Source organism: Dermacentor albipictus, chromosome 4 (assembly GCF_038994185.2).
Source record: "Dermacentor albipictus isolate Rhodes 1998 colony chromosome 4, USDA_Dalb.pri_finalv2, whole genome shotgun sequence".
Classification (NCBI taxonomy): domain Eukaryota; kingdom Metazoa; phylum Arthropoda; class Arachnida; order Ixodida; family Ixodidae; genus Dermacentor; species Dermacentor albipictus.
The window spans coordinates 180,978,051-180,999,481 of NC_091824.1; the positions used below are offsets into that span (position 1 = coordinate 180,978,051).

The 21,431-nt window shown below is 45.4% G+C and overlaps 1 protein-coding gene and 1 long non-coding RNA gene across 3 annotated transcripts in view; one reads left to right on the top strand and one right to left on the bottom strand.

The window, feature by feature from the left end:
• LOC135896254 (TBC1 domain family member 5-like) overlaps positions 1-13,004 on the top strand; it is a 144,988-nt gene extending 131,984 nt beyond the window's left edge. Inside the window, exons 17-18 of one of the 2 annotated variants that reach the window (XM_065424611.2) lie at positions 12,006-12,182; positions 12,593-13,004. In XM_065424611.2, coding sequence (XP_065280683.2) covers positions 12,006-12,182; positions 12,593-12,904 — 489 coding nt within the window. In that variant the 3' untranslated portion in view covers positions 12,905-13,004. Of the gene's footprint in view, positions 1-9,781; positions 9,880-12,005; positions 12,183-12,592 lie in introns of those variants that run through there. The other variant, XM_065424612.2, reaches the window with a different exon arrangement.
• Positions 13,005-13,177: 173 nt separating this feature from the next.
• Positions 13,178-19,759, bottom strand: LOC135896255 (uncharacterized). The gene is made up of 3 exons (XR_010562646.2): positions 18,701-19,759; positions 18,391-18,554; positions 13,178-13,239 (listed from the first exon to the last, which is right to left on the bottom strand). It is a non-coding gene; the product is annotated as an uncharacterized lncRNA (long non-coding RNA).
• Between the last annotated feature and the right edge of the window lie 1,672 nt (positions 19,760-21,431).

Here is a 21,431-nt window from a genome sequence, read left to right on the forward strand (position 1 = left end):
GCTGCATCCCACAACATGTCATCCTCGGTGCCGTCCAAGGTAATGCAACACTTCTTGAATGCCCGCACCACCATATCGTCGGACAGCGAGCGCCAGGCGTGCAACACCCATGTGGCCACAGCAAGCCTGTGGCATGTGGCGTGTTTCGCGTTGTCAGAATTGGGGGCTCAATCCCATCGCTCGTGATCCATTGTCAAGATTCGAGTCCGACATGAATTAGAAGGTAGCTGGCCCATGCCATCGTCAAACTTGTGCACGCTGAGGACGTTGATGAAGGGAACGACTGCTTCTCGTCCAGAACGAGGAATACGGGTTTATTTACAGTATTTACATGCAGTTCATCAGTCTAGCATGACTGGGAGAGAAAGTACGCCAGTCTAACACGACTGCTTGAGAGAGTGTCTCAATCCAACATGACTGCTTAAGAAAAGTGTGTCGAGCATCCGCACAACAGCGGCTTATGAGCACTCGGTACCCCCTTGATTCCAAGGGGACGGAAACATTCGTCCAGTCATTGTAAACACGCCGCCTCTCCCCGGGACTGCTTACACACACACACACAGGTGCACGGTCCGGAGCCGACGTCCGGAGCTGACCCGCGCAGTGCGCCCGGGTAGCCATTGCCCTGCGTCTTGGTCGGCGCGTGGAAAGGGGCCTTCGTCGACGTTCCCGCGGCAACTCTCCCACTCATAGCAGAACAGGGCGACGTTGGTGGGTTCGGTAACAATAGTTGGCCCGCCAAACGCATTCGGTCACAATGGCGACTTAGTGACGCCGTGGCTAGAGGTTTGCCGTGGCGCTCCAGAAAGCATTGACACCCATTGTCGCAACTGGCTGGCAACACTTGCACCTCAGCTGGGCCGTTCTTAACAGCATCCAAGCCTTGGGGTGGCGCCACCATCAAAACGACGACAGCGCACCGCCGGCAGTGGTAATCGAAACGCCAGCTAAGACTTTATTATGTAAACTTTATTTGCAACGCATCAAACCCGCACATACAGAAAAACATTTCTATCTAAAATTATAAATTTTTTGAAGCAAATTCAGCTTAAACGCTGAAAATTTTTATAACGTGACTTCTCGAATGGTTAACTGTGTGAGAGCAGGCATTTTGGACTAGAAGTCGAGCAGTCGCGACAGAATTCGCTCTTGTGAAAGCTACGTGTTTCTGCTCAAACAGGAAGCACTGGCAAGTTGCAGTTCATGAATATCGTGAACGAAGTGACATGACATCTTCAGCTGCAAAAGTGGAGGAACTTTAGCAACACACCAGTGTGCGGCGGCATTATGTGGTCGGATGTGTTTCTTCATTCAGCGGCGGACCAAACGGTGCTGCGGACAGCTTGTGTTCACCAGAAATCTGTGGCAAGACTGTACGTAGTATCTTTTTGCATATAAACAACTATGCATGTTACGCACCAGCATATTTTTGAAATGCTATTCATGTGCTTTTTATTTCATGTAAACATCGATGATGTTTTAATAAAGCTGTTCATTGGGAGCAAGTTAGGGTGATTAATTAGCGTTGTGATTTCTCTCAGCCTATGAAGCAATGCCAACCTTCAAAGGTAAATAAGAATGTATATATATATATATAGTGGGATATACCTGGCCAAAGCAAGTGGGCAGCACAAAAGCAATAGCAGAAGCAGACGACGCTGGTGTCGGTCGTCTGCTGTGTGGTATTCCTTACAAGCGTCATTGCGCTTTCGATACACATGTAACTTGCTAAGCAACTAAAAATTATTCAGATGTTGCCTGTCATTTTTAAATTTAGATTGTAAGGGAATAATATTCAAAACATTATCTATTATTAGTAAGTAAACATTTTTCTGGTATCAGTGCAACTACCATTAGAATCCAGGCGGCGCTAGCGTCGCCTGCGAAAATCGGCCCCATTGGCTCTATGGGAATCTCACGGGCTTGGCCACTGTGGCGAGAGGCGGCCTGTGCAGCTGGCCGGTTGGGGTCGTCGGGTTGTCGCCAGCTATCCACTGATTATATTGTTCACGGACACGGTCTTGAAAGGGCTTGTTGAGCACGACGTCCAGTGGCTGAAGTGTTGACGTCATGCCTCCCGGAATGACGGCGAGTTCCGTCCTCCCGTCACGGAGTGCCTGCTTCAAACCTGCGCTCAAGTGCCCGCGAAAGGCATCCAAGACGAGCATGCTCGGACACCGCAGAAATGCACCGGGTCGCTGATTCCGGACGGTCTTAATCCAATTGAGCGTGAGGGCCTCGTCCATATAGCCCTTTTCATTCACGCGAACGACAACATCCCGCGGGAAAGCCTCTTTTGGCAGCGTCTTCCTCTTGAATATTATGTATGGGGGCAGCTTTCTGCCATCTGCAGTACACGCGAGCATCACCGTGAAGCGCGAATGCTTGTTCCCCGTAGAAAGAAGCTTGACTTCTTTTGCACCACGTTCACACACTGTGGTGGGCGACAGCATGTCCAACCACACTGGCGTTTCATCCGCATGGCCGATCTGTCCCAACATGTAGCCTTGCTGCTGCCGGAGACGGATAACATAGCACTGGAATTCGACCTGCTTATCCTCGTATGCCTCTGGCAGCTTTTGGCAGATTGATGTGCGCTGTCGAAGTGCGAATCCCTTGCGTCGCATGAAGTGACGAACCCAATAAATGGAGCCCTTGAATTGTTCCTTGGGCAGTCCGGATTCTCGGGCGATCTCAATAGCTTTGATGCGGATGAGTTCTGCTTTCACTGGCAAAGATCTGGCACGATGCTCGCGGACGAAATCCGCCACCTTGTCTTCGAGCTCCGGGTGCACCGCGCGGCGCCCGGGAAAGGACGTCTTCCGCGCGTTACAGGCAGACAGCTTGACTTTCTGCGTTTGTCAGTACCGGACACTTTTTTCCGAGACACCAAATTGCCGCTAGGCAGACATGCTCCCATGCATTTCAGCATATTCGATGACTTTCTTTTTAAACGCCGCGGTGAACTGACGTCGAGTACTCGTACTCATTTTGCGGGTTGTCGGGAAATCAGCAACGCCAGGAACAATCGCTGCACAAAAAGGGAAGATGGCGTCGGTCCAGCTGCGTAGGCCGCGTTAACTTTGGGCCGCGTCGGTCACCATGGAGGCGATAACGATGCAGATGCCAAAAGGTCTACGCTCCTACATATTGCCAGATGACTATTCATGTTGCGCCAAGGGCCAGTATATAAGTCGAGAGGTGAACTTTTAGTAATATTTTTTGGAAAAAACCTCAACCTATATTCCGCACTATATGGTACCGTAAATACTGAGTACCTATATACTTGGGGGTGACTTTAACATGCCAGCTGTTGACTGGGAAAATGGCAAACCTGTGTTCACAGACTCGACTGCCCTATCTCTTGCCTTTCCAGAGCTTATTACAACTAATGACCTAGCCCAATTCGTCTCCGAATGCATGCGACGAGATCATTTTTCTGCCAGCAGTTTGGATTTGTTTTTTGCTAGCTCTGAGTCGTTGATCCAAAATGTAGCTGTCTTCCCTAGTATCAGTGATCACGATTGCGTTGTTGCCACGTCTAGTGCCGCTTTAGTTAGACCAGCCCATAAATATCCTAGAAAGGTGTTTTTTTTTTACGACCGTGGGGATTACATGTCTTTATCACGAGAGCTTTCAAATTTCTTTCCTATCTTTTATGAGGTCAGCCAGTCAGTGGACATAGATGAAGCTTGGATTCTTTTTAGACATAAAGTAAAGGCTTTAATTGAACAATACACACCTTCAAAACTTTTTACAACTAGGCGCTGGGAAGATAAACCTTGGGTAGATAAGAAAATTCGCTCGCTAATTAACAAAGAACGCCGCCTGTATGCTTCGTATTTAAACACTCACAATCAGTCTGTTTTCCATGAAATGCGTCACGTGAACTACAAAATTAAGCAAGAAATAAAGGTAAATAAACAAACTTATATTTCATCGCTTGACGCAAAGTTGAGGGATAATCCTAAAGAATTTTGGAAATTTGTTAAAATAAATGGTAAAGTGGGCACCACTGTCCCTATTTTATCAGTTGGCGAGAAAATGGTGCATGATGATTATGAGAAGGCTTGTTGTCTGAATTCCTATCTTAAAAGTGTTTTTTCTGAGACGTTCACTGAACTGCCTGAAATACAAGAAACAGTCTGCGAGAATATGCCTATGGTTACTGTCACATATAACAGTGTTCTCAAGCTTATTTCTAATCTGAACAACAAATCAGCTGGCGGTCCTGATGGCATTCCGACACAGGTATTAAAATCCTGCTTTCAAGAAATTGCGCATTTTTAGTAGCTCTGTTTAATAGATCATTAAATACCATTTCATTACCTGCAGGGTGGAAGGTAGCCCACGTCGTTTCTATTCATAAAAACTGTCCTAAAAGTGTACTAGAAAACTACAGGCCTATTTCTCTAACATGTGTATGTTGCAAAACAATAGAACACATTATATACAGTGCTGTGATGAAACACTTTCAAAGCAATAATTTCTTTTCGAATGTTCAACATGGATTCAGGCCTGGCCTGTCATGTACGACTCAACTGGTAGAGTTCTCCCATGATCTTTTTTACTCTTTAGACCTTGGATTTCAGGTGGACTGCATATTCTTGGATTTCCGGAAAGCTTTTGACACCGTTTCTCATGCATTGCTTTTACATAAATTATCTTGTCATGGTATACACCCTGCAGTAGTAGATTGGATTAGAAATTACTTGTCTGGGCGAACACAGCATGTTTTAATAAACGGCACTAAATCAACACCTGTCACCGTAACCTCTGGCATTCCCCAAGGGTTTGTTTTGGGGCCTTTGTTATTTTTAGTCTTTATAAATGACATTGTCCACAATCAAGAATGCAAAGTGGGGTTATAAGCTGATGCTTGTGCCATACACAGGAATGTAGAAAATGATTGTGATGTTAGTAGTTTGCAGAATTATCTAAACAACATTCATGCTTGGTGCATTAAGTGGGGCATGTCTTTGAACAGGGCTAAGTGTCAACTTGTGTCATTCACCCGTAGATGCTTTCCTGTGAGATCAGTGTATAAATTGGACGTAATACTACTTGAAAAGGTCCAACACTATAAATACCTCAGGGCCTATTTTTCAGAAAATTTAACATGGAACAGACATATTGAATGCTTAACCTTAAGATCATCTCGTATGCTAAACCTTGTTAGAAGTAATTTTTATAAAGCTCCCCAAAAAGTAAAAGAACTGCTTTACATAAATCTTTGTCTGGTACTCGAATACGCTTGCCAGGTATGGGACCCTCAAAGCTCTAAACATATAGAAAAGCTTGAACGCGTCCAAAACCGCGCTGCAAGATTTGTTTCTGGTAATTATAACTTCCGTGGCAGTATTACATTAGTTAAAGAGGACCTTGGTTGGAAAGCACTAGCACACCGCCGAATAACTGCAAAATATGAGGAAGGGGGGTGGGGCGGGGCAGGAGAGGGAAAAGGTGACGTGAGAAGGCAAGGAAACGGTAGTGCTATAGACATGACAGCAGTTGCAGGCAAACTGAAGGTACCATACAGTATGTTTCCACTGTTTCTGAAAAATAAGCACCCTGCAAATTTGTCAAGCGGACAACTGACACTGGGCGTGCATACGCAAAGCCATATTAAATAACCGTAGGATCTAGGCGACACTATGGATGCGGTTGCATGACAAATTAACACTTCTGTTCCCACTACCATAGCGTTGGGGCTGTGGCATTGCTCTAGGTAGGGGGTTCAATCCCAACCACAGCAGCCACAAAAACTCGTGAACTTAAATATACATGTGCGTTAAAGAGCACCAGGGTGTCAAAATTAATCCAGAGTCTGCCACTATGCCATGCTTCATAATCCAATTGTGGCTTTGGTACATACAGCCCCATAGTTAAAGTTTAACACTTCTGGCACAATGCAATGTGCCATGTGAGGCAATGACAATGCTCAACCCTCTCAATGATTATGAACAATGGCGCACAACAACTCATCAAGCAAACATGTCTCCCTGTGTGTTCTGTGTACTATGCAGACAAACAGCAGTGGTGCATGCAAGGTAACATTTAACGTTAATTCACCATTCTCTTGTTGGACTAAGAGCTGAAGAAATGAAACATCGCAGTCAACATCATCGCTAATTATCATCAGTCAAGAAAACAGCACAGACAGCTTTGCTTACAATGATTCCCACAGTATGTGGGTTACGGATAATTTTCCTCTTAAAGGACCCCTCACCAGGTCTGGCCATATTGAGCTGACAAGTGCCACACGTATAATGCGCCGTGCTTGTCATGTCATAATGCACACTAATGATCGTGTCTGCTAAGTATTACATCGCTATGCATCATGCAAGGACCTGAAATTTTATACCGAACACCGTTTGCCCTTCTCTTTGCGGGTGCCGCGCTCCCAGCCAGAGGGATGACGCATATCACACAAATGCACCTACATACATGGCAGTAATGTGACGTCACCCATAGTGGCACGTGATTCCGAGAATTATTCAAGGCATAAGAGAACACAGGGAAGGAATTTCTAGTAGCGTACGGGGAGGGGCTAGTTGGTATGACATTATGAGAACAAAGAAAAACTGCGCAATTTCGTTTGCGGTGGCTAGACAGGGCAAGTGAAGAGAGTGTCTCTCTTGTCAGTGACGCTCACCTCCTGAAACCTTGAGTTTGCGGCACTGAAATGGCTGTCTCGGCTATTAATGAACCAATTTGAAAAATATTTGCGCCAGAATGCTCCCTAGAGAGCACGTAACGACTTACAGTGTATAAACAAAATTTGCTATGCAGCCTGGCGAGGGGCCCTTTAATGTCAACTAAAATATTGGCTATCCCCATTTACTCTCTGATCCACACCGCGCTCTTCCTCTCTCTTAACCTTTTGCCTAAAATTTTTCGTTTATCGCTCTTTGTGCGGTCCCTAAGAGGAAGCTGTAGCTCGGGCCCAACTGCGACGCAACCTATTCTAATTCATGTAAGAGGCGAAAACGCTTTTCTGAGATAGCCCCTGGACCAATTTTAATGAAATTTGTTGCATTTGAGAGAAAAAGATAAATTCTAGTGACTGTTGGAAGCGGAATTTCGATTTAGGGCGTAAATATTGTGAAAAAGATTTTCAAAAATTTGAAAGTTTGAAAAAGGTAGAAGCACAAAGTTTATAAATTAATAGCTCTTCATAAAAAGCAAATATCACGGTCCTCCAAGCGGCGTCGATTAGATCATTCAAAGTGGGCAAATTCGATATGTCAATTTATATCTTATGTGAATTTGTTACGTTATGTACAAGGGTTCTGCAAAAGCTGTATTTCCATATTACTGAATTTTTCTAGATTCGTATGTAACATGTAAATTTTGTCCACTTTAGATGTATTATGAGTTGCAATTCACTGAATTGTGTTATCATTTTTCCTTGCTGAGTTAGAGAGTTGTAACTTAATAGTTTTGTGTGCTGAAAATTTTCAATGTTTGCCAATATTTTATAAAAAATGGACAATATAAATAAAAGATTGGAAACTAACAGTCACTAGATTTTCAGTTTTTCTTTTAACAAACCTCATCAAATTTGGTGCTGTGGTTGCCAAGAAAAATGAATTCTCCTTTTACATGTATTTAGATAGGAGCACCTGAGTGAAAGTTTCCTCTTAACTTGTTCTCGAGCTTCTTTGTTAACCTCCAAGTTCCTGCCCCATATGTTAGCACCGGTAGATTGCAATGATTGTACACTTTTCTTTTCAATGATAGTGGTAAGGCTCCCAGTCAGGATTTGTTAATGCCTGTCGTATGCTCTCCAACCCATTTTTATTCTTCTGTAAATTTCCTTCTCATGATCAAGGTCTCCTTTGAGTTACTGACTTAAATAAGCATACTCCTGTACAGACTCTAGTGGCTGACTGGCGATCCTGAATTCTTGTTTCCTTTCCAGGCTATTGAACATTAATATTGTCTTCTGCATATAATCTTCAACCCCACTCTTACACTTTCTCTGTTAAGGTCCTCAATAATTTGTTGTAATTCATCCCCAATGTTGCTAAACAGGACAATGTCATCTGGAAACCAAAGCTTGCCGAGATACTAGACAGTTGTAGTTTAGCGTACGCTATGATATAGCAAGTCGTTATTGAGCATGCGCAGGACGCTAAACGACCCATAGCATATAGCGTATGTATGCTATTTCTCAGATTAGCGTTGGCAACTTTGCGTGGTTTGCTTAGTTTGCTGTCAACATGGAGGCAGTCCCCGTTGCCTGCTTTGAATTCAATTTGGCATTGCTTTTGTAAAATTCACTTCGTTCATAGCAAATGACTGTAAACGGCTTTCACTTTGTCTCAGGCCGCTTCGACGACAATTACAGATAACCTTGTGTTGTTTTCGAGATCACTTCTCGTTTCGAACAAGTCGAAGCCTAACGAAAAAAAAACATTCGAGATGGCAGTGCCACCTATCGCTCCAGTCGGGAGATAGCCCCTACGACAGCATATGGCTTCTGAGATCCGAAGATATCGCAGGGCAACTAAAGCTGTAACAAATGGGCGTTGCTTAGTGTACGCTATACCATAGCGTATAGCGTACGCTATAGTTGCTTAGGCTATACTATAACAGTTTATTCGCCATTGATTCTCACTCCTAAATCTTCCCAGTCTAATAGCTTGAATAGTTACACTAAGCATGCAGTGAATAGCATTGCATAGATTGTGTCTCCTTGCCTGACCCCTTTCTGGATAGGTCATTTTTTACTTTCCTTGTGGAGAACTAAGGTAGGTATAGAATCTTTGTATTTATTTCCCTACATGTTCACATATGCCTCCTGTACTCTTTTATTACACAATGCTTCTATGACTACTGGTACTTCTATTGAATCAAATGTCTTTTCATAATCTATGGAAGCCACATAATGACTGCATATTTCTGGCTTACCTGATTGATGACATGGATGTGATCCGTTGCATAACATCCCTTCCTGAAGCCAGCCTTTCTCTTGGTTGAGTGAAGCCAAGTTTTGCACTGAATCTGTTGGAATTTAACTTGGTGAACATCTTATACAATACTGAAAGCGCGCTAATGGGCCTATAATTCTTCTATTCTGTGACGTTTCCCTTTTTATGGATTAGTATAATGTTGGCATTCTTCCTATTTTCTGTTACACCTAAAGTTATGAGGCAGGTATTAAGGGCCTCAAGCTTTTCAAGCTTGCGGCTCTTAATCTCCTCCATCTTTGATTAAATCGACTGTTATTCCAGTTTCTGCTGCCGCTTTTCTCCGGCACATGTCTTGCAAGGCTCTTCTAACTTCATCGCAATTTATAGAAGGAGCCTTTGTATCCTGTTCATCACTACTTCCAATGAAGGTAGCGTGGCTTCTCTGGGTCAGTATAGAATTCTGCTGCTTTTACTATATCATAGCCTTGTCCTATGTCAAGTTTTCTTCTCACTGATTTCATGCTGCGGTGATTTTTTACTGCTTCCTCAATCTTTCCCACACTATAACTTTGAATATCCCTTACTTTCTCCCACTTCAGTTGCTGCTTCTGAAATCAGCCTAGTTACAGTTTCATTCATTACCTCTATGTTATCTTCATCTTCCTCCTGTTTTAGAAGGCCCCTAAACTGCCATCGATATTTTTTAAACATTTCAAGTAAACACACGCATCAATTTCAGAATGCCTTCACGATCAATGATGCCAAACGCTGCAGCGCTACACGCCCCGGGCGCATCATGAAATAAAAAAAATAATCCTGTGCTCCTCTCCGTGCATGTCTCCGGGCCTTACCGGTATCCCCAGCACTCGTCATGACGTCACCGTGGTGCATCTGGTGACGCCACCAGGAGCAGATACTTGGTCGAACAAGAACTTATCACTTCTGGCTAGTCTGCTAGCAGGTGCACACTCTGCCTTCCTCGTCGTGTTGCCTGCTTGTGCGCACTTTCGAATCGGTAACTATGGCCCACAGCGCAAGTGCCAAATTGCTCGCGTTCCAACACAGTCATGCTTAGCGGTCTGATTAGCTGCACGAAGTGAGTCCGACAGTGTTTTGCGATGGCTAGACGGCGTTTGTGTGTGGTGCTTGGCTGCAAGAGCACTGACTGGAAAAACGAAACAATGCAACATTGTCTGCCTCATGATGACGCCCTGGGCAATGCCTGGCTTGAGCACATTGGAACTGTTTCAGTGAGTTACCCTAGTAACTTTGTAATGAACGCATATTTTGCTCACTTGTGTTACTCTCCTTCTATTTGTATGCCGACCACCCGGAAGCCGTAGTACCATATTTACACAATTGGAAATCGACTCAAATGTAAGTCGACCCCCTCATATCGCGTGACAGGAAAAAAAAAAAAAAAAGGAGCATACCCGAGGGCACATTCGATAACGAAAATTTATTAGTAGCCCACATGGTCACTGGACTACTCGTCTTCACTAGTGCTGCCATCGTCATCGTTGCTGTGGTCCCACAGCACGTCGTCGTCCAGCGAAATTTCACATTTGGCAAACGACCGCACCACGACATCTTGTGGAACAGCAGCCCACGCCAAATGCACCCAACCACACGCAGCCGCAGGGAGGCTCTTTTGACAGGTCTGGTTGGCGTAATTTCGCGGTCTTCTGCCGCCAGCCACTCGTTGTACTCACGGCGGAGCAGGGCCTTAAAAGGAAAAGGTCCAGGCTTGTTTCATCTGACAGAACATCAGTTATAGTGGAGTAAATTTTTGTTTGCATGTGACTAAAATTATGTATTCTGGGGGCAAAAATACCAAATACACCTGTAAACCAATTTTTCAGGACAGCAGAGTGAAAAAAGGAAATTTGCAGGGGCCAGATGGACTTAGTTTACAGAAATTTCTAATAGAGGCCGCCGTGCTGCTGTAAACTAGGCCAGTAAACATTGCGATGACAGTGTTTATGTGATTTGGCTTGTACTGACATGTTTTCTTATCTGCCCTGCCACTAATCATTTCTTTCTCGCCTTATCGAGGTCTTTCTTAACGTGTTTTCGCAAACAAGGCCAGGGTTGCTTTCTCTTTATTCAAGGTTGACCTTGGTCGTTCTTTTGCATGTACAGTTCTCATCTCTCTTAAGCCTTAGCTGCAATGTACACTAGATGGCTGTCAAGAATTTCAGCACCCCAAAAACAGACAGAGACATGATGCAAACATAGTAAAAAGCATTTATGACAAGAAAAGATTCTCATGAATAAAAAACAAACCGCAATGTAAACCCACATACCAGAAACTTCATATTCACTCACGAAAACTTCCCGAAACTGGCCATATGCATGAAAATCAAACTAGATATTAGCCACATACTGTTCCTAGTTCGATTAGCCAAGCAACCAGTAGTCCATAGGAATAGAATGTTCTGAATGTCGCCATTAATGGTGGATGTCGGCTCAGTGTGGCATAAGGCGTCGGCCTGTGTGGTTCCGACGTGGCGTAGGTGTAGACCTCTGTTGCGAGCGACGGGGTTGTGGTTCTCTCCAGAGACCATCATGCCACAGGGCACTGTCTTTACCATTTGGGCATTGTGCCGCTGACATGGCCAGGCGATTGCCTCTGTGGCATTGGACGGTAGCAAGTGACGGCTTCATGGGGCTAGGCCAAGGTCATGGAGCACTGCCATGGCACCATAGCTGGGGCTCAGGAGCTGGAGGTGTCGCTGGCAACTCTCATACGTCCCCTGTCCGGTCTGGGTCCCCAATGAATGCCGAAGCTGTCACCAGAGCACAGCTGGCAATGCATCTGTACCAGTCCATGCCCGTGTCAGCAGTGCCTGCTCATCTGCCTTCGCCTCCTTTTTCTTCCTCCTCTCTCGTGCTTCATATGCTTCACGCATCACTAGTCCACTCCCACTCATTTAGCCAATCGGTGTCGTCGTCTTCATCACATATATTTTTCACATGATAACCCTGTCATTCACAATGATTGCACTTCTAATGTAGTCATTCTTCATTTTGCATTGCTCTGTCACTACATACACGACCTTACTATGTTCTTCCCTGAACTTGCAGAAAACGCCAACTTTGGAAATCCAGCAATTGCGCAAGCAGGTTTTCGACATGCAGCAGGTGATGGATTCATGCTGTCGCCAGATGAGTGATCACCTGGCGCTGCTTCAGGAGTCGATGCTGTCACAACAACTGCAAAGAGAAGATGAAGTCATGCTGGCCATCGCTCGTCTAAAAAGGGTGGGAAATACATTTGTGAGCCTTCATGTTGTCACGGCATTGTCCATGAAATGCCACTCTTCAATTCAGCAGTTTGACACGCCCATACACCAGCTAAAGAAAATTAATATAAATGATCTTTTACATGCCAAAACCGCGATATGGTTATGAGGCATGCCATAGTGGGGGCCTGCAATAATTTCAACCACCTGGGATTCTTTAACGTGCACCTAAATCTAAGTACACGACTGTTTTCGCATTTCACCCCTGTCGAGATGTGGCCGCCGTGGCTGGGATTCGATCCCGCAACCTCGTGCTTAGCAGCCCAACACCATAGCTGCCGAATGAGAATGCAGTGGCTGCACATGGACAGGGAAAAAGGGTACTGCATGCTAGACTTTGACCTGCGCTGGGTGCTGCTTTCCTTCCAGGTGCGGGACACTCTCAAAGGTGCAGTCGAGTGCATCGATGTAGGAAAGGAGGACGATGATGCTCAGGGGGAATATGTGACTGAAGGTTGGACTTTGTTGTCAAGTGACGAACAGCTAGAACAGCAGCAGCAGCCCAGCCTACTGGACACTGATGGAGACTCACTCATCTCTTGGGACAGCCAGGAGAAAGCAAAGGAAAGTGACAGCCATCATGCCCTGGAGGCCAAAAGGAAGCTCTTCAAGGCCCTTGTGCACAATCAGAAGCCTGCAACTGCACTCGGGGATGGGATGGCAGCCTCATCACTGAGCTGATTTTGTTTTGAGTGGTCTGTGCCAGACAATGTACCATTGTGGACTTGTACATGACGTCGAATGAAGACAGAAAGTAGCATAGAGCTTGCAACTGTGATGATTTGCTGTGCTGCTTTTGCCTTGATAGGTTGGGGGATCTGCTTCTCTCAGCGCTTCTGTTGTGCTCACTTTAGATGTATGGCTGAGAAATGTAAGTGTACAGTGGCTTAGAAAGGTAGGCTGACATCTTCATAAATGGATGCATCCTTCTCTAGGTAGCCTTTTCATCCTTACCTTATTAGTGTCTTGGGGCAAATATGGTCATAGCAGTGTGGCATTGCTTGGATGGTAGCAATCTGAAAGAAAAACGCTGTAATACTTAGAAAGATGTGGCACCAGCTCTGCTTTGCCTTTATTTTTGTCTATTATTTTTGTCTTCCTTTCTTTTCCTTTGTAGGCTTATGTTGCATAAAGCAAATGTCACATGCTGTCATCACATCAGGCCCATTGAACTAGCACATAACATCTAAAGCATGCCTTGACAAAGAGAGGTTCACTCTGTGTGAATGCTGACTGGCCCTTCTGGAGTGCTTGATTTTGTTCAACCTTGCTCCCCCTGTGCACTTGGGTTGTGATCATTGAAGTTGCAATCTGGACATTGTTTTTAATGCTTTATGTATAGAGACTGTAAGTAGAGTGCATAAGTAGGCATTTACACCAATTCCGGATTGTCCAACCTTACTGTGCCTGTTATGTGCAACACTTCTATTTGTTTGATGTGGCTAAGCAGACAAGTGGTGCTGCTGTAAAGAAAAGCTGTCATAATCGAATTGTGTCACTAGTGCTTACACCGGGGATAACTAGACTGGGTACATAGTAGCAAGCAAATTATTCTCAGTGAAGGTAGAGGGTGCCTGATGGGACAACCTGCTCTTGCTGGGCTCAGTCCTTCGGGAGATCTGTAGGTTAGACTTGTGAATCAATGTCTTGCAACAAAACATAGTGAAGAAGAGGAAAAGAACAAAAAGCTGTTTCAGTACATTGCTTCCAACTTTCATAGTTGCAAAACAACCCGGATAGCTGTCTTTTGACTACTTGCTAGTTGCTGAAAGCTGCCCCTGTGGACAAATGGGAAAGGGAACACTCAATTTGTCGTCTAATAACAATTTCAGCTGTCATCTATGTTTGCCCTTCTGCTACCTGCAATATAGTTCTCATGATAACAAGTATGCCTGATGGCATTTTTCTGATTCAGTGCAAGAATGAGGAAAACTACAGGCATTATATGTAAATCTGGTGTTCCCTTTCATATTGGTACATGTGCTAATGAGTTAAGAGCATAGTGTAGGCTTGAACCTAAAAAAACAACTTAAAAAGCTTATTTAATAGCCAGAGGCACAGCTGTGACATAACTTTACCTTTAGCATTGCACAGTCAGTCTTTGTTATGTGGAGTTTTCCTAAGAAAACTTGGACAACTGTATGTGCTCCTGTTACCTGCCTCATAATAATAATGAGTGTGGTTGACGGCAAGGAGCACTTGCATTTCTTCTGGTTTGTTTTATTGAGTAGTTATCCACATGCATTGGCCTTCTGTTCATGCAAGAGAATACTGTGAACTATTCCACTTACTCAAGCTTTGAGCTGCACATAGCAAACAGTTTCCGCAAGGTCTGCTTTACGCTAGCTGTTCCTGCAATGGCACTTTAGCTTCACGTGTATTACTATCAAAGAGTCAGCAAACTTATGGCATTGAGTGCTAACTAATGAATTTGTTGGGTGATGTAAAATACAACTTCAAATAATAAAGAAATGTCCCTTCAGCCCTTTGGGCTTGCTACCTACTTATAGTGTGTGCATATCTGCAAGAATTAATGCATCCACACCACGGCCCACAGAAGCCTGTGATAACAGGCGCCACAAAAGAGTGCTGAATCTTCCCTCGTCTTGAGGTGAAACCAGAATTCATTCTCTGCACTTCGTCTTGTGGCCACCGCAATGCAGAGTAAATGCCCAGGTTGTGTGAAAACAGCTTTGCAGCTGCTGTCTCCTGTAGAATGTGTTGATGGCAGTGCATCCTTTGTCAAAAGTTATGAAGCCACATGTGTTAACAGACCAATCATCATGCTAACTATTGGGAATTCTCCAGAACTTTCTTTTTTGCAATACTCTAGACATCAATAGGAACTGTGTTCTGTACTTTCCAGAGTTGTAGAACATGAAATGCACTATAGAAGCCTAGCATCCAGTGCTATCTTCTACATTGCTTATGGATGTTGGACTGTTAACTTAAACACGTCGAATAGGCCCGCAGCAGCCAGTGACCAAGGGTACTACAAGGATAAAGGCAAGCGCTCTCTTGTCTATGTTCCATCTTTGTCCTTGGTGATGGAACATTTACCGCCACTGTAACAAAGCTTCAATACTACCCAAGTACTGTGCATAAAAGATCACTCACATTAAATCAATTTTACCCGCCATGGTTGCTCAGTGGCTATGGTGTTGAGTTGCTGAGCAGGAGGTCGCGGGATCGAATCCCGGCCACGGCGGCCGCATTTTGATGGGGGCAAAATGCGAAAACACCCATGTACTTAGATTTAGGTGCACGTTAAAGAACCCCAGGTGGTCGAAATTTCCAGAGTCCTCCACTACGGCGTGCCTCATCATCAGAAAGTGGTTTTGGCACGTTAAACCCCATAATTTTATTAAATCAACTTTGTTCAAGTACACTTTTATGTCCTGGTATTTCCAGGCGTGGTAGACATCAGGGGCGTCTTTTGAACTTTGAAGTTTATTTGTCCTGCATGCTTACAGGAGTAGGAGCAGAGGCTACATAGCCTGACAAAAAATTCTTGCTCCTATTTCAGTTCGGCACACAGGCCAATGAACATGACACAATATTGCACCTCTAGTCATTACGAGAAAAAAGCTTTCACAGCAGAAGAAGAAAGAGGAAAAAAACAACACAACTGTGGCATAAGTCATGGTATGTACATTGTCAACATTCACACAACTAAGGTAACACAGACTTGACTTAAGGTGAAATAAAGTAAATACATTTGTATCACACAATGCAAAATGACAAAGTGTGGCAAAGTTATGCAAACTCAATAGTATAATAAAATGTCGGGATGGACTTGACCGTAATACTAGAATGTATATAATCAGAATCTGAGACCGTGTAAGCAATTTTGCAATGCAGGTACTTGGTATTCTATGTGTTTACCATAATTTGTCCTCACTGTTGGGTGCTTTCTTAAGTTGCTGATGTATGTTGTACTTTGTATGTGCTGATGTAGTCTGAAAACATCCAGGCCTGCCTTGCATAACGTATTGTGGAAGCTTGAAACAGTGTAGTTGTGTTACTTTTAGCATTGAATATTTTTTGGAAAGTAGTTCTGTCTTCAAGTCCCTGATAAGGCCATGATATTGTTTGAATGCTCGTAGAACTCTTTGCTGTAGAGCGATTAGTTATTATAATTAGGTCATGTGGTCGTACCTCATACTAGAGTACAGTATGCTGTTCCAGAATAGAACAGCGCATAATATGTATAATGCATTTTGTTACCATTTTGGTAGGACTTTTCTGAGTCTGTATAAGCATCCAACAATTCTACTAACTTCTACTGTTAGCTTTTCTACGTGTGTATTCCACATCAAGCCTTCAGTAAACCAAACTCCTAAAAACTTCTGACTCTGTGCTTCCTCTAACTCTGTGCCCTCGAACAAAATATTATTTTTGTGTTTACATGGCTTATTGATTAGAGCAAATATTATGTATTTCGTTTCACTAACATTTAGTTGCAGTTTATTGAACTATGCCAACTCGCCAGCCTGTTTAGGTAATTATTGACCTGGTGCTGAAGTTCTTGAATGGACGTACTGCTAAAACATTTTGAGTGTCAACTGCATACATTATTAGCTTGGGAGAACATTTGATGTCACAAAGATTGTTTGTATGAATTATGAACAACAGAGGCCCAAGTATTTACTCCTGCACTACTCCTCTGGTTATAGTTGCATAAGCCAATGCACGGTTACTTATGCTAATGTATTGATGATAGTTTGTTAGATAGCCTTTCAGTATCTTAAGAACCACTCCATGTACACCATACTTGCTAAGTTTGTGCATGAGGACTTCATGACATACTGAATCAAATGCCATCCTAAAATCTATAAACAAACCCAATGTGTAGAGCCTATGTTCAATGTTCTTAATTCATTTATAATAGTCAAATGGGCTGCTCCACAAGATTGATTTTTCTGGAAACATTGTACTCATTGATCACATTGTACTTGGCGAAGAGCCTGTACAACCGAGCATTTATTACATTCTCAATACTTTAGATAAAACTGGAAGAACGGAAATTGGTCTGTAGTTAGTTGACGTTTATAACCTCCTTTGAGAACAGGACATATTTTCACTATTTTTAAGCGGTCTGGAAAAGCGCCTGTTTCAAACACTAATTATGTAAGCCATGATTGGGCCTATAATATCAGCTACATATCTTAAAGGTGTTAACCTCGTCGAAGCCAGCCGCTACACTATTCTTGATGTGGTAGATTAATTATGTGACTTCCTCCAATTTCATGGGTTAAAACTACGTAGTTTGTAAGGCTGAATTAATTTATTGTAAAACAAGGCGTTGTATTGTTATAATTTTTCTATTCTGCAGTGGTCACAAAATACTCGTTCATCTTAGTAGCTGCTTCTCAGTCTGACAAGATGCCTGCACTGGTTTGTATGCATAGCGGGGAAGCCTGTTTTTTATTCTGACATTAGGTATTTTACTTCTTTGCACACCCTCCTAGAGTGATTTTTTATCTTCGCAAGCAGTTGTTCATAATACCTTTACCTCGCGTACCTTAACTCAGTGGTCAATTTACTTCTGTGTTTTTTAAATTCGGAAAGTGCCTCTAAATTTCTAGATTGAACAGAAGTGAGGTACATTTTATTTTCCGTCTCGATCATTTTCAATAGTCCTGCATCAACCCACGGCTTTCTGGCTTGTTTTGGCCTCTGGTTTCTGGGACTCATTCCCAGGTAGCACAAAAAGTGCTAAAAACATCGATTGCAGGGCAACGTTGGATAAAATGAATTTCTGACCTTTTTCGACATCCCAAAGGCGCGTTGGACCAGTCAAATTATATCTTATTCTTAAAATCGCATAGAAAACGTTTTCAAAAATACTATATTTACCGTCTTCTCGAAACCCTATTAAAACGATGTTTTTCACTGGAAAAATTTTTTGCTTATCACGGCTTAGTCATTGCTCCTCAGCCGTTCGAGGATTGACAAGTTGATTGCAGCGCGGGAGGCCGAGCGGTATATTGTGGATTACGTCGAGTGGACAAAGGAGCTTGGAATAACATGACGATTATCCGCCTTCTGTGAACCTTTTGTGCGGTATGTGGTGAATTTGTTGTTGCTGGTTATTGTTAGGAGATATCTGAATTTGCAAGCGGAGATGTTGGCAGCGGCGGCAGCATCTAGCGAGCATCGCTTACCTTGCTATTACAATTGTGCAGATACAGCGACTTGCACTCTATCCCGGATCGTCAAGCGCTGCCCGGTGAAGGAGCCATCGGCCGCTGCAGGTTGCTGGCCTTTCTTACCGCTGGAACCGTCGTACTGCACAGCACTCCGAGGGCTGTGTCGAACTGGTGCCTAGCTGCGGGCACAATCAGCTGCACACAGAATTACCTAGCACCGGCTGCGTCTGCGCACCTGACTAAGGAATCGACTGTGGATAAATCACGACCACCTGAAGGGGTGGTCATTTGGCAGCAGCGGCAGCATGCAGCAAGCATTGCTTACCTTGCTATTACAATTGTGCAGATACAGCGACTTGCACTCTATCCCGGATTGTCAAACGCTACACGGTGAAGGAGCCATCGGACTGCTGGCTTTTCCTATTGCTGGAACCGTCGTGCTGCACAGGACTTCCGAGGGCTGTGTCGAACTGCTGCCTAGCTGCACACGGAATCACCTAGCACTGACTGCGTCTGCGCACCTGACTAAGGAATTGACTGCAGATAAATCAAGAGTACCTGGAGAGGCGGTCATTTGGCAGCGGCGGCATCATCCAGTGAGCATCGCTTACCTTGCTATTACAATTGTGCAGGTTAGTTTGTTCCTCTATTCTCTAGTGTAATGGTGCTTGTGCTGCTGTCGCTGCCAAAGACTTGTATATCCTACCTTATTGCTGGGTTTGTAATGGTAGTTGCAGGGTGTCTACCAACCGGGAAAACCGGGAATTCTCAGGGATTTTGAGTAGTCTGGAAAAATTCAGGGAAACCTCAGGGAATTTGTGCTCCTATCAGGGAAAATTGGCTGTAAATTTATTGCAAGGGAACCCAAAGTCACGGTAATGCTGGCCGGCGTAACAAAGAGGAATCGTAACGAATGGTCTCCGACGCCGCCTCATCGGCTGGAGGAGTTGTCAGAGTACAGTTAACGAGCGATTTTCCGGACGCTAGATAATTCGGACGGCTTCGCGGCACCAGTACGTACCCCATAGGGTGTATAAGAACGCTGAAATTTCGGACGCAAGAACCCTTCGCCGTCAAATTTTCCGGACTTTTTGCCGTGACCGCAGGTCCGAAACGGCATTAATAAAAGCCACAACCTCCGCCAGTTTGATAACCTCGCCGCCTCGAACCGGCCAACGAACCGGCACACTTGCACGCAGATCCGCTGGCAGCCGTAGCAACCACCGCAGCAATGCTAGGCCTAGCTTAAGCTTCTTGCCGTTCTGTACCGTGTTTTAGAGCGCAGCTCTTTGGCGTCCGTTCCTGGGTTTCGCGTCGTCGTCGGCGTTGTCGTCGGCCTCGTAACCAGCTCCGCCCCCCTTTCATCCCCCCAGCGCTAGCAGCGACCGACTGATACCGCTGGATGCCGCTGACGCCGCTAGAGAGTCAAGATAACGTGACTGCATAGAACACCGTCGCCGCCATGCAGAAAGAGGAGGAAAGGGTCCCCCCCCCCCCCTGTTCTTGTGTGGCGGATAGGGTGCTCTTCAGTTGCCGACGCGCCGGTTATTTCACGTAGGCCCCGGCACGTCGACGAATACGTGACCACCTTCCCACGGCTAGACCTGGTTCTTAGCGCTGCGGAAGCGAGGGTATCATATTGTTTGTGTCGGCATCGGCGGCGTTGTCCCTGAAACCAACTCCGCAGCTGGGGTTGACTCACTATCGGCGTCAGCGGCATCAGTCAGTCGCTGCTATCTCTTCCCTCCTCCCTTTATCGTGTTGTCCGCTTGCTGCGCGCGCTTCTGCCCCCATCGTTTGCCGCTGGGTGTACACGCCGCCCCCCTCCCCCCTCTTCCTGCGAGTCTCCGGTTGTCAAAGCGCCGGCTCGAACTTAATTCCTTTCTTCGCTCCTCCTCCAATGCAACCCCTGTGCGGTGGCAATCAGAGAGCCAGATCGGTGGCGGCGGATCTGTATATGTGCACCGCCCGAGCCGAAATTGCCGCTGCCGTTCGCCCTGTGCGGTGGCAATCAGAGAGCCAGATCGGTGGCGGCGGATCTGTATATGTGCACCGCCCGAGCCGAAATTGCCGCTGCCGTTCGCCCTGTGCGGTGGCAATCAGAGAGCCAGATCGGTGGCGGCGGATCTGTATATGTGCACCGCCCGAGCCGAAATTGCCGCTGCCGTTCGCCACTGCGAAATTATCTGCCAGTTCTTTCTGAGCCATGAGCGAGACGACCGATGGAAGTCCTCCGTCTGCTGCTGCTGCTGCTGCTGCTGCTAAACGAGCTGCCAGAGCAGAGGCCCAGCGCCGTCGCCGTCAGAATCCAGAGGTGCGTGCCGCCGAAGCAGAAGCTTACCGTCGCCGCCGTCGAGATGATCCAGGAGTACGCGTCGCCGAAGCAGAGGCTAAGCGCCGCCGCCGAGAAGACCCTGCCGTTCGCGCCGCCGAAGCGGAGACTCATCGCCGCCGTCGAGAGCAACCAGCAGTAAGCGAGGCTGAAGCAGAAGCTCATCGCCGCCGCCGAGAAGACCCTGCCGTTCGCACCGCCGAAGCGGAGGCTCATCGCCGCCGTCGAGAGCAACCAGCAGTAAGCGAGGCTGAAACAGAAGCTTATCGCCGTCGCAGAGAAGACTCTACCGTTCGCGCGGCCGAGGCCAAACGCAAACAAAGGCTCGCATTTGCTGCGCTCAAATTTCGCATTAGGAAGTAACGTAATCGTCGGTAATTTTTTCATTGAAAGAACTCGCCGCTATCAGTAATGGCACCGACACGGCCTTTGTGGTCATCGCGACTGGCTTCGAAGTTCGGAAAGCACAGCGCGTTGCTTAATGCCGGTTCCTGAAAGTCAGCTTCACCGCATTACAGAAGTGTTACGCTGTGAAGCATAACAAGTGTGTGAAGGGGCAGCTGGCATGGGACATAGTATAACATATATTCCTTAATTATACACGCGTACACCCGCCATCTTCTGTCACAGTACGAGCACCTATATGCCTAATTAGTGTACTGGAAGGCATTCAGAACTTTTTCGGGCGTGCCTGTGGCGATTTGAACCCTTAAGGGCTGTGAAA